We start from the raw sequence: 12,779 nt of genomic DNA on the forward strand, positions 1-12,779 counted from the left end.
CTTGCCTCTGCATCGCAGGATCGGTGGGTGGATCAAACCCCTGTTACAGCTCACTTTCCACATCAACCTGTTACAGTGATGTAGCAATGTAAAGCATGCCTTGATGTGAATATCTAGAACAATATACAGTTGAAGTCGGAAGTTTACATACACTTAGATTGGAGTCATTAAAACTCATTTTTCAACCACTCCACAAATTTCTTGTTAACAAACTATAGTTTTGCCAAGTCGGTTAGGACATCTACTTTGTGCATGACACAAGTCATTTGTCCAACAATTGTTTACAGACAGATTTATTTCACTTAATTCACTATATCACCATTCCAGTGGGTCAGAAGTTTACATACACTAAATTGACTGCCTTTAAACAGCTTGGAAAATTCCAGAAAATTATGTCATGGCTTTAGAAGCTTCTAATAGGCTAATTTACATAATTTGAGTCAAGTGGAGGTGTACCTGTGGATGTATTTCAAGGCTTACCTTCAAACTCAGTGCCTCTTTGCTTGACATCATAGGACAATCAAAAGAAATAAGCCAAGACCTCAGATCTTTTTTTTTTTTTTAACTCCACAAGTCTGGTTCATCCTTGGGAGCAATTTCCAAACGCCTGAAGGTACCACGTTCATCTGTACAAACAATAGTATGCAAGTATAAACATCATGGGACCACGCAGCAATCATACCGCTCAGGAAGGAGACGCGTTCTGTCTCCTAGAGATGAACATACTTTGATGCAGTGCAAATCAATCCCAGAACAACGGCAAAGGACCTTGTGAAGATGCTGGAGGAAACGGGTACAAAAGTATCTATATCCACAGTAAAACGAGTCCTATATCGACACAACCTGAAAGGCCGCTCAGCAAGGAAGAAGCCACTGTTCCAAAACGGCAATAAACAAGCAGGACTACGGTTTGTAACTGCACATGGGGACAAAGATTGTACTTTTTGCCGAAAAGTCGTCTGGTCTGATGAAACAAAAATAGAACTGTTTGATCATAATGACCATCGTTATGTTTGGAGGAAAAGGGGGAGGCTTGCAAGCTAAAGAACACCATCCCAACTGTGATGCATGGGGGTGGCAGCATCATATTGTGGGGGTGCTTTGCTACAGGAGGGACTGGTCCACTTTACAAAATAGATGGTATCATGTGGATATATTGAAGCAACATCTCAAGACATCAGTCAGGAAGTTAACGCTTGGTCGCTAATTGGTCTTCCAGATGGACAATGACCCCAAGCATACTTCCAAAGTTGTGACAAAATGGCTTAAGGACAACAAAGTCAAGGTATTGGAGTGGCCATCACAAAGCCCTGACCTCAAACCTATAGAACATTTGCGGGAAGAAATGAAAAAACGTGTGTGAGCAAGGAGGCCTACAAACCTGACTCAGTTACACCAGCTCTGTCAGGAGGAATGGGCCAAAATTCACCCAACTTATTGTGGGAAGCTTGTGGAAGGCTACCCGAAACGTTTGACCTAAGTTAAACAATTTAAAGGCAATGCTACCAAATAATAATTGAGTGTATGTAAACTTCTGACCCACTGGGAATGTGATGAAAGAAATAAAAGCTAAAAGAAATTATTCTCTCTGCTAGTCTGACATTTCACATTCTTAAAATAAAGTGGTGATCCTAAGACAGGGAATCTTTACTAGGACTAAATGTCAGGAATTGTGAAAAACAGAGTTTAAATGTATTTGGCTAAGGTGTATGCAAACTTCCGACTTGTATGTAAACTGTATATGTATCTGGGTAAAGCTTGCAGGTATGATGCTTAACTTGTAATAATTGTGTACATGTATGAGCCTTTAATGTTAAGTTCATTATAATATGTATTATAAGGCTTAGAAAATGTTTTGTCTATGTATCAACTTTTCAACTGGCTCAGAATGTTAGGTATAAGTAGTAGGCTATAAAAGGTATGGTATCAATATTTAGTCAGGATAACGATGACATTATTATAATACATTATAAACAGTTAAGTTATGCTCGTTTTACAACACGGTAATGAATCTCTGTGAACAGCAATAAGAGTTGCATGAAACAAAGCTCCAAAATTATCTCCAGGTGAATAACAACTCGTGACAACGTAAGCATTTTCAAGACAATTCCCAACTCGTGATGTGGCACAATGTTACTCGTCTCTAGATATCTGTGTTTTCAAATGGTCCCGATAGTCTGTTTTTTTCCGGGCTACAATGTTACGCCACCGTTGTTTTTTTTTATAGAGCTACTTTGCCGGTGCTTAGTGACGTTGATGGTCACGTGACTTAGAGAGCCAATCACATAAGCGAACATCTTTTTAACAAGGAAGAGGGCAAGCGACGCAATTTAAATGACTTTAGATATTTGTTAGTTTTTTGTGGGTGGCGGCAGAGTTTGTCATCTTGTGCTGGAGGAAAGATGAACGGTATTATTCTGCTCACACTTTTGACCATCTGGTCAAATGTAGATTGTACGCCGTGTTCATATTCTCCATCGCAGTGGTGTACCTCTGTGGACTCAGCCATCGAATGTGGGGTAAGATACATTCACGAGTTTCTTCTCGGGATTAAATGGATGTTTTGGTAACACTGCATTAAAACTTTCATTTTGATTACATGGATCGTCAGTACTTGCGTCCATAGCTATGTCTATTAATTTGAGTGTGGTTTAATTTCTCCAGCCACATCCCTCAGCTTTTTCCTGAAACGGGTGCGTTTCAACTCCTGATTGCTGCTTTAATAGAGAATGGACTGAGAGAATGAGGAACTTGTGGTGAATCTTTTTGTACATGGAAAAATAATATTAAAATATAACATCAACACCCATCAACTTTTTCTCTTCCGTAGGTCCTGATTGACATATCACATTTAGGACTACTAAACATTCAACCTAACTCATTCTGTGTGTGTGTGTCGTTTTACTTTTCTTGTGGCAGGTTCTGAAGCAGTGCCTGGAAGCCAATGCCACCAAGCCCAACACACAGGTGCAGCCCGTGCAGGTGGAGTTGTATTTTGAAAGTCTGTGCCCAGGATGCCGGTTATTCCTTACCTTACAGCTCTTTCCCACATGGACCATGTTGCAGGACATCATGAGTGTCACACTGGTGCCCTACGGAAATGCACACGTAGGTCTTATACAGTAGGCTAGAAATTATGACGCTCGTCTCATGTATTATGACACTTTATTGGATATCGCTTAGACAACGTAGTTAGCAGTGATTGGCGTTGAGGAATTCTGTGTTTAGTTTGAAATAATTTTTGTTTGTCTCACTACAGGAGTCTTTTGATGGGAAGCAGTATCAGTTCACCTGCCAGCACGGTGAGGAGGAGTGTCTCGGCAACATGATCGAGGTGAGATTTTGGTAACACTTTATTTGACAGCCCACTGTTTACCAGGTAGTTACTTGTAAATGACTGATTTAAAACTGTACTTCTCTAATAATTGCATAGTGATAACACTTTTGTTTCTCTGCGATTCATGGACACAAGCTTCACTTTGTAAGCTGAATTGTTTGATGTAAGTACCAGAAAAGTATCCAGTGTCACCACATAGCTTCCTAGTTAATAGCAGGTAAGTACCGGCTTAAACCGGGCTGTAACAAGAAGCGTTCCAGGGGGGGGGGGGGGGCGACATTGTTTTACACCGTTTAAAAAATAAATAAGTATCTTTCCTTCTCTCTCCAGACCTGCATATTGAATGCTACAGGAAGCAAAGCATTCCAGATTGTCTACTGCATGGAGGCCTCCACTGATGTTATTAAAGCGGGGGAGAAGGTGAGTGACATATTACCTCTTACCTTCTTTCTCTCAATACAAGACCATGAAAAGACCACTCCTCAAACAATATACAGCAACCCCCTTATTTTTTTTATTCAAATGCTCCTGAGAAATACGAAAAAAGAGGCTGAAATTAAATCCAAAAGTGTATAATGCCGAATCACTTTTTCGTGCTTGGTGATTAATGATGAGTTCTGCTCTCATGTGGTAGTCTATAGGGTATGGCTGGAGGGCAAGACAAGATATGACCAGATGGCATTGTAAATATGATACTTGGAAATATTGACAATAATAATGTTTCCGACCACCCTTGGCAGTGTGTGACACTCTATGACCCGAACACCAAGTGGGACAGCATCATGACCTGTGTGAAGGGAGACCAGGGGAATCAGCTGATGCATCAGAACGCAGTGAAGACTGGTGCCTTAAAGCCAGCCCACGACTATGTGCCTTGGATTGTCATAAATGGGGTTAGTTCACTGAGGCGAAATATTTTTGTTGTATGTGTCAGCAAGTTTACTGTATTGCTGATGGCTTCTAGTAAAGTCTGTCACATTCGACAAAGTTTATTGCCTCGATTTGTAATATCCGGAATCTTCTTTCAGGAACACACCGATGACCTTCAGAAGAAAGCAACGTCTTCACTCTTCACTCTGATCTGTAGCATGTGGAAGGTAGGTTTTGGCGAACATAATTACCATTCCAGTTTTAAGTGTTATGTCCTATCCATCTTGTCCTTTCTTCCTTCCTTGTTTCTATACAGTGTATTCGGAAAGTATTCAGACCCCTTCCCATTTCCACTTTTTTTTAACGTTACTGTGGGAAAAGTCAAGAGGTCTGAATACTTTCATGAATGCACTGTACGTAGTTTTCCTGTCTATTAAAAACCACTGACTAAGATCACATGATTAGTATGAGTATAGACTAGCCTTTGCAGATACTGTACTAAAAGAAAATAGGTCATTCAGTCACCCTCTGAAGTTTGTTGACGCCTTTCTCCACTAGAGTGTGCTGTGAGGAAAAAGAAAGAGAAGCGTGCCATCCTTTGATTTCTGAAGTATACTATGTCATACTATCCTTTAGGGGCCCAAGCCTGAAGCCTGCGGTGCAGCTCCAATGAAACGACACAGAAGTTACTGCCATGACGAGTAAATAATCGTCATCTTACCAATACCGCCGTATGCCTTTGTGTTCAACTTCAATTGCCAAATGGGGATGGTAAATCTGAACTTTTTTGACACACTATCAATAATGTTTTAAACTGGTCTGACTGTCGGTATCACATAGTTCTTCCGATATTCAAGAAAAGGGACGTTGTGTATTGTGTCACATTGCTCCGTGAATGAGCCTTCTGTGGAATGAGCTGTGTGAAATAAACTCTCAGTCATCTATTTTTAATGAAGGGACGAAATTAAAGCTAACTATTTTAAAATGACTCTGTCTTCACTTAATCTGCATTTTATGTTGCATGTGACAGGTGTTTAGCCTATGAGAGCAGTTCTTTCGTTTTTTGACAAGTGCTGTGGTGTAATGGAGATGAATACCTCATTGAGTGAGGGCTCTAACAGTAGAAAGGCTTTGACGTGGTTGTCGTGGTTCTGCATGGCCTCAGTCTTGCGTAGGAGAGACCGCAGTCAAACCATTGATAACAAGCCTCTTCCCTGGTGGTTTAATAGAACTGCCTGTGCTGCATTCAGTAGTGTTAAAGAGCCATGTTCTTCTATATAATGCTGATTATGAGATAAAGGGTTGTGTCCTTCAAGATCATTTGGTTTGTCTATTGGAGCACAATTTAAAAAATGTATACTGGTAAGAAAGAAAAATGCAAGATGAGATTAAAGGTATGATGGCTACAAGATTTCAGGCTTTTCGATTATTCTTCGGTTGGTAGTAGGGGTTCACAGTGAAATTATTTGACTGTTAGGAAAGACACCTACATACAAGGTCTCTGGGTCAAACAGGGCAGCGGATAGGAGGGTTTAAGTGAGACTACTTATAACAGTGCCACTTCTAGGCCAATCAGTGCCAATCTTTTGACGTCTTTCCTAATGCTGAACACATTTTCCTCGAGGACCCATAAGGTTCGTCTGGATAGATTTTCCTCCATCTTGGACATTTTGGAAAAACCTTTTGAAAAACTTCATATGTTTGTTAGGCCCATGGTGCATCTCTTGGTTTGTGCATCTTAGCTTTTGTCAAACTAAAGGATTAGTTAAGGGATGACTGAGTTATTGATCAATCAGATTTTACATGTCCAATTAAATATTCTGTTAATACACTTCCTATCATCTTGAAACTCTGTAGGGACATCAGCCATTACCATGATGGACCATTTTAAGTTTGGCATTCATATATTTAAGACAAAGGAACCTACAGTATTAACAATTCACATTTTGACTATGTAACGCTAATGCTTAAAATAATCCATTAAAAAAATCTTGTTCTCATGGACTAAAAGTCAGATTCACTCCAAATGTGTTATTTGGACTAATCACAATAGTCTGAAGAGTTTGAGAAAATAATATTGATGCATTGAAAGACGGCCACACTTTACTAATAGATGCATATTAGGACATAGGCTAATATGCTACAATATGCAAAAGAACTTCAAAAATCTTCTTCTCATGAACCATAGGACCAAATGACACAAATTTGGAATGTAGGCCCATTTTAATGGCTTAACTTTTGTTTGAGAAAAGCTCAGGGATTGGTCCAAAGATGGCTGAGTTATTGACAAGTCAAACATCAGATTTTACCTGTTCAAGAATGAGTAGCATACTCACAGGCCTTACACACTGATCTAAAGCTGAGTAGCATACTCACAGGCCTTACACACTGATCTAAAGCTGGAGATGCTTGTGTTGCGTAGGCCCTAGCTAGTTTTAGATGGATGCACCATTTTTATTGAGACATTTGGTTGTTTAAAACAAACCACCTTTACACAATACGGATTAGGATCCCTAGTGAATCAGTGACAAAACTGTGAAGTATGGATTTCTGCTTACTCAATGTCTTTCTAATCAAAGCAGACATATGACCTTTGTTCATTTTCTATGCATTGTTTCTGGTGTGTTTTATAGTAGGCTAGGCATAGAAAGTTATGTCAAAACAGTTAAATGTTGGTCTATTTATGGATTTAATTTGTCAAGTATTTTTTATCATACAAATTATTTGATGTTTAATTTAACGTACATTTTTTTGAGAAATCCGAATTCGCGCTTCAGTTGTTTTTTGTTGTTGTTGCGCAGCTTTAGCGAGTATGATGTCCTCAAACTCCTCCCTGTTACGCATTTGACACATAACCAAATTGCGCTTGGCAAGGGCAGGTAGGCTTAGTCAGGGGACCTGATGAAATAAACTGATATAGCAGCCTATATAAGTATGGATAGCAGCAGTCTTCGATAGTACTGCAAAAAAATATATATATACGATATTGAACCTTTTATAGTGCCGTAGGGGACCAGTTGAATTGGATTTACGTCGTTGGAATAAGAATCATGATTCCTCAGTCGAGCAGAGCATTTCTCTTCAAGATTGCTGGTTACTGGAAGCCGCTTTTCAAAGGCAGGTTTCTAATTGTAACCAATACTGTGAGCTGTGGGTGTATGCTTGCCGCCGGCGACATCATTCAGCAAACCAGAGAGACACGGAGGGTCCCGGAGAAGGCACGTGACTGGACGCGAACAGGTAAGGTCCACGACCAAGGACAGCAGCCGATAAGAAGCCCGGTTTCCACCTTGGTATGAAATAAGTTCTGAAGCGAAATGAACCATGTGCTAGGGGCAAGAGAGCCAATCATAGTCATAAAGTAGCCTAGCCGAAATAAAAATGCAAAGCATACACAATGAACTTCAACTATAATATTCCAAACCGTAGGTATAATGATATGCTTTATGTGGACATGATTTTTGCTTATTATGTTTTCCAACATCCTATACAGTAGTTATGGGTTTCACTTAACTGCAAAGAACGTTTCATTTAGCTGTGTTACTGCTGCCCTCTGCAGGTTGCATGTTTGCAGTGGGATGCTCAATGGGGCCCTTCATGCACTACTGGTACCAGTGGCTGGATAAGTTCTTTCTCGGCAACGCTTTACCTGCTGTCACCAAGAAAGTCCTCACTGATCAGCTGATTGCATCACCGACCATGGGAGCATGGTATTTCATTGGTGAGATATTGATGTTTTTTTTTCAAGAAGTCAGCATTTCAGTATACTGAAATCAATGTGTACTTGGACAGTTTGCAGAGAACAGGAATTTTCGGGGCAAAAAAAATAAAAAATAAAGTGTTTTTCTTTATGTATTTCGTCTTTATTGTCACTTTCTTTCTCCAGGTATGGGAAAGATGGAGGGCCAAAGTCTATCTGAGGGGTTAGAGGAATTCAAAGAAAAGTTCTGGGAGTTCTACAAGGTTAGTGGAACAGTTTGGCTAAGAGTATGAGAAACAGTTTGATTAAGAAACCCAAGCCTATTGTACTGAATATTGCTGTCCCGGTTGATGCTCCTAGTTCTCAGAGTTTGTTTGTGCTCCTTTTCATTCAAGGCGGACTGGTGTGTTTGGCCCGCGGCACAGATGATCAACTTCTACTTCTTGCCTCCTAAGTTCCGTGTCCTCTATGTCAATGTCATCACCCTGGGGTGGGACACCTACCTCTCCTACCTCAAACACCGTAAGAGCTGCTCTGACGCCATTTTGTTTTTGTCTATTCAACATTACACCGCCAATGATTCAGATGTTCTTTAACAGTAATAGTACCGTCTCTGTTGTTCCAGGAGACAATGTTGAAGGAAACACTGCATATGTCACTGAGTTGAATGAGCCAGAACTGGAAGTGTCAGGGTCAGCAACCAAACAGTTGAAAGAGAAGCTCTAACATTGGATTGATGTCATTTGAGAGCATCGCCGGACTTGAATTCGTTGTCAATGTCACTGACCATGACCATGGCAACATTCCTTATGTGTGCCTTAAAAGCACTACCTATTTCAACAGTTTTATACTAAACTATGGTGAAAAATGTTGCGCCCAGACAATGCATACCACATGTACTGTATAGTGCATGCATTTTCCACTATAGCCTAAAGCGTTGTCTGGTTGTTGTTGTATTTAGTGTCTAGTTGATTAGTATACGAAGGCAATGTCCCGGTCATCATCTCAGTTGCTAATCTACCAACCTATTAATGAGAGTGAGACTTGTTTCAGGTGTGCCACAGTTTACTTCTACTACTATAATGTAATCTATGTTGTTTACCCAGTCAAACCTGTTTAAGTAATGACTGATGTGCAGAAAGTTACACATATCATTCTTGTGTAATAGGCATAGGCTAATATATGTCTAGTAAGTGACATGAACTACTCCCCTGGTGATATTTAACGATCCTATAATTTATTTATAGGAATAGCTTTTTCGAGCATCTAAAAATAGTTATACAATCTTGATAATCTTTTATTTATATGATGTCTTTTGATATCAACCGATTTCTTTACTGGTATGGTTTGAATGTATTAATATCGAATATTATTTTTAATATGCCTGTAGATTTCTTAGGTTTATATTGAGGTTGAATAAATGCCTTATAATACAGTATGTCAAATGAGTCAATCCAATACTGTAGCTGCAACTGATCAAAGATAATGTTAATCTCCAAACAAAATGTATGTTTATAATTGCATTGTAACAACATAAACTCCAGGGCCCAGATTCACAAAACTTTCTTCAGAAGAAATGTCTTAACTGCCATTTATTTCCTAAAGCAAAGTTGCTATTTTCTCAAAAAGGTTATTTGAAATGTTATTGCGTTATTTCTTATGTTTCTCCTTAAGCACAAAGTTAAGAAGAAATTTGATTATTGAAAATAAAGTTATTGGATTTGTTCTCGGAAATGTTCTCAATTTCAAGATGGCTAAACCTTTGTCTAAAACTCTGGGCAGTAAGAGAATAAGCTAATGAAAGCAATTGAACACGTGTAGCCCTTTTCTGCAGTCACTGGGCAAATTGCCCTCTTGTGGCCTCATAGGTGGAATGTCATTCATATTTTTTATAATTATTTCAAATGTATTTATTTTAAATTGTGTTTCTATGTCAAACGGATTTGTTCCATTTCAGTTATCTGTCATGTATATTAAGTTTAATATTGGGATGCAAACTCCAAATGAAATACATTTGAACTCTATATCTGACATGGTACAGGTGTCGTCTTTTGTTTAAGCTCATAACCATGTGTGTGAGGTGTATACTTTTGTTTCAAAGTAGATTTGTTTAAGACTACCAAGAAACACTCTGTGTGACCCAGATTTAACCCAATGCTAAAGAATGTGCAAAGCTGTCATAAAGGCAAAGGGTTGCTACTTTGAAGTATCTCAAATATAACATATATTTTGTTGTTTAACACTTTTTTGGTTACTACATGATTCCATATGTGTTATTTCATAGTTTTGATGTCTTCACTATTATTCTATAATGTAGAAAATTGTAAAAATAAAGAAAAACCCTGGAAAGAGTAGGTGTCCAAACTTTTGACTGGTACTGTATATAGACAGTATATCTATATATTTAAAAAAATATATATATATACACTGCTCAAAAAAATAAAGGGAACATTAAAATAACACATCCTAGATCTGAATGAACAAAATATTTTTATTAAATACTTTTTTCTTTACATAGTTGAATGTGCTGACAACAAAATCACACAAAAATTACCAATGGAAATCAAATTTATCAACCCATGGAGGTCTGGATTTGGAGTCGCACTCAAAATTAAAGTGGAAAACCACACTACAGGCTAATACAACTTTGATGTAATGTCCTTAAAACAAGTCAAAATGAGGCTCAGTAGTGCGTGTGGCCTCCACGTGCCTGTATGACATCCCTACAACGCCTGGGCATGCTCCTGATGAGGTGGCAGATGGTCTCCTGAGGGATCTCCTCCCAGACCTGGATTAAAGCATCCGCCAACTCCTGGACAGTCTGTGGTGTGGCGTTGGTGGATGGAGCGAGACATGATGTCCCAGATGTGCTCAATTGGATTCAGGTCTGGGGAACGGGCGGGCCAGTCCATAGCATCAATGCCTTCCTTTTGCAGGAACTGCTGACACACTCCAGCCACATGAGGTCTAGCATTGTCTTGCATTAGGAGGAATCCAGGGCCAACCGCACCAGCATATGGTCTCACAAGGGGTCTGAGGATCTCATCTCAGTACCTAATGGCAGTCAGGCTACCTCTGGCGAGCACATGGAGGGCTGTGCGGCCCCCCCAAAGAAATGCCACCCCACACCATGACTGACCCACCGCCAAACCGGTCATGCTGGAGGATGTTGCAGGCAGCAGAACGTTCTCCACGGCGTCTTCAGACTCTGTCACGTCTGTCACGTGCTCAGTGTGAACCTGCTTTCATCTGTAAAGAGCACAGTGGCGAATTTGCCAATCTTGGTGTTCTCTGGCAAATGCCAAACGTCCTGCACGGTGTTGGGCTGTAAGCACAACCCCCACCTGTGGACGTCGGGCCCTCATACCACCCTCATGGAGTCTGTATCTGACCGTTTGAGCAGACACATGCACATTTGTGGCCTGCTGGAGGTCATTTTGCAGGGCTCTGGCAGTGCTCCTCCTGCTCCTCCTTGCACAAAAGCGGAGGTAGCGGTCCTGCTGCTGGGTTGTTGCCCTCCTACAGCCTCCTCCACGTCTCCTGATGTACTGGCCTGTCTCCTGGTAGCGCCTCCATGCTCTGGACACTACGCTGACAGACACAGCAAACCTTCTTGCCACAGCTCGCATTGATGTGCCATCCTGGATGAGCTGCACTACCTGAGCCACTTGTGTGGGTAGTAGACTCCGTCTCATGCTACCACTAGAGTGAAAGCACCGCCAGCATTCAAAAGTGACCAAAACATCAGCCAGGAAGCATAGAAACTGAGAAGCTGTCTGTGGTCACCCCCTGCAGAACCACTCCTTTATTGTGGGTGTCTTGCTAATTGCCTATAATTTCCAACTGTTGTCTATTCCATTTGCACAACAGCATGTGAAATTTATTGTCAAATCAGTGTTGCTTCCTAAGTGGACAGTTTGATTTCACAGAAGTGTGATTGACTTGGAGTTACATTGTGTTGTTTAAGTGTTCCCTTTATTTTTTTGAGCAGTGTATTATTACACCTACCGCCGTGTGCACATTACTGCACTTAAAATGTGAAGAAATAATAGTTTAGCAAAAAAAATGAAAACAGGACAAATCTGAGGGGGCACATGTCAATGTACCCCCTATGGGCATGACACCGCTACGACATACATTTGATGTGGATTTGTCCATAGCATTTTCACTTCTCCAGTTCTCCTGTCATCTGCAAGCACTTCATTCAGTGGGAGAGTTAGGCATTCTGAGACTATTTTCGGGAAGAGACTACAGTAGAATGCCTGCCTAAATATGGTCCAATTAATTTAGTTTGTGGTAAAATTCTCATATGTGTGAGAACTATGGATGACGAAGAGAAGACACGCAACTAGGCATACAGGTGAGTCAAAATGATTCCACAAACATTTTGTATTTCTATAGCACATGCTTTGCACAGACACTTTTCAAGAAGTAATCAATTTGTAGGGTGGCTTGGGTTTAAACGCCCCCTGCCTCCCTGGGTTAAACACAACTCCTGCCTGTAATTCGCACAGAAACCACTCTGACACCACATTTTTTTCAACACTTTCCCTGGCTGCCACTTCTCTTGCTCAACTAAAAATGTAATCTGTCTCATCTCAACTTTTTAAGTCAGTCCAACAAAACAATTTAAAGGTGGATTGAGTATGTTCTTTTGAGTAAATTTGGGGCAAAAAGCTAAATGCCCCAGGGCAATCCAATCCAAGTCAATGGTACCTATATAAACATTTTCCAAATCATGTCCGAATAATCTACAAGTAACTTCCTTGAGTTACATTATCACTGTTGAGATACTTTAGGATGGTTTGAACAGGAAGCGTAAAAATGAAGAGGGACCGAGTGAGATGTGCTCAGTCATAATTGAAAGACAAT

The 12,779-nt window shown here is 40.2% G+C and overlaps 2 protein-coding genes across 2 annotated transcripts; both read left to right on the plus strand.

The window, feature by feature from the left end:
• The first annotated feature begins 2,273 nt into the window (after positions 1–2,273).
• On the plus strand, positions 2,274–5,192 carry LOC139387465 (gamma-interferon-inducible lysosomal thiol reductase-like). The gene is made up of 7 exons (XM_071133656.1): positions 2,274–2,519; positions 2,920–3,108; positions 3,260–3,334; positions 3,668–3,757; positions 4,078–4,230; positions 4,366–4,434; positions 4,844–5,192. Exons 1-7 carry the CDS (start codon positions 2,403–2,405, stop codon positions 4,910–4,912), a joined length of 762 nt encoding a protein of 253 aa, XP_070989757.1. The 5' UTR covers positions 2,274–2,402; the 3' UTR covers positions 4,913–5,192.
• A 1,866-nt stretch (positions 5,193–7,058) lies between these two features.
• Positions 7,059–10,258, plus strand: LOC139387452 (mpv17-like protein 2). The gene is made up of 5 exons (XM_071133634.1): positions 7,059–7,447; positions 7,767–7,928; positions 8,094–8,170; positions 8,303–8,429; positions 8,533–10,258. Exons 1-5 carry the CDS (start codon positions 7,258–7,260, stop codon positions 8,631–8,633), a joined length of 657 nt encoding a protein of 218 aa, XP_070989735.1. The 5' UTR covers positions 7,059–7,257; the 3' UTR covers positions 8,634–10,258.
• The last annotated feature ends 2,521 nt before the right edge of the window (positions 10,259–12,779 follow it).

This window comes from Oncorhynchus clarkii, chromosome 28 (assembly GCF_045791955.1).
Source record: "Oncorhynchus clarkii lewisi isolate Uvic-CL-2024 chromosome 28, UVic_Ocla_1.0, whole genome shotgun sequence".
In the NCBI taxonomy this organism is placed as follows: Eukaryota; Metazoa; Chordata; class Actinopteri; order Salmoniformes; family Salmonidae; genus Oncorhynchus; species Oncorhynchus clarkii.

Bases quoted from the DNA above. Each gene is read 5' to 3' on its own strand.
- LOC139387465 (XM_071133656.1), top strand. From the start codon at position 2,403: ATGAACGGTATTATTCTGCTCACACTTTTGACCATCTGGTCAAATGTA. The intron at 3,335-3,667 runs GTGAGATTTTGG...TTCTCTCTCCAG, and splicing joins GTCTCGGCAACATGATCGAG to ACCTGCATATTGAATGCTAC. The intron at 4,435-4,843 runs GTAGGTTTTGGC...ACTATCCTTTAG, and splicing joins TGATCTGTAGCATGTGGAAG to GGGCCCAAGCCTGAAGCCTG.
- LOC139387452 (XM_071133634.1), top strand. From the start codon at position 7,258: ATGATTCCTCAGTCGAGCAGAGCATTTCTCTTCAAGATTGCTGGTTAC. The intron at 7,448-7,766 runs GTAAGGTCCACG...TGCCCTCTGCAG, and splicing joins ACGTGACTGGACGCGAACAG to GTTGCATGTTTGCAGTGGGA. The intron at 8,430-8,532 runs GTAAGAGCTGCT...CTGTTGTTCCAG, and splicing joins CCTCTCCTACCTCAAACACC to GAGACAATGTTGAAGGAAAC.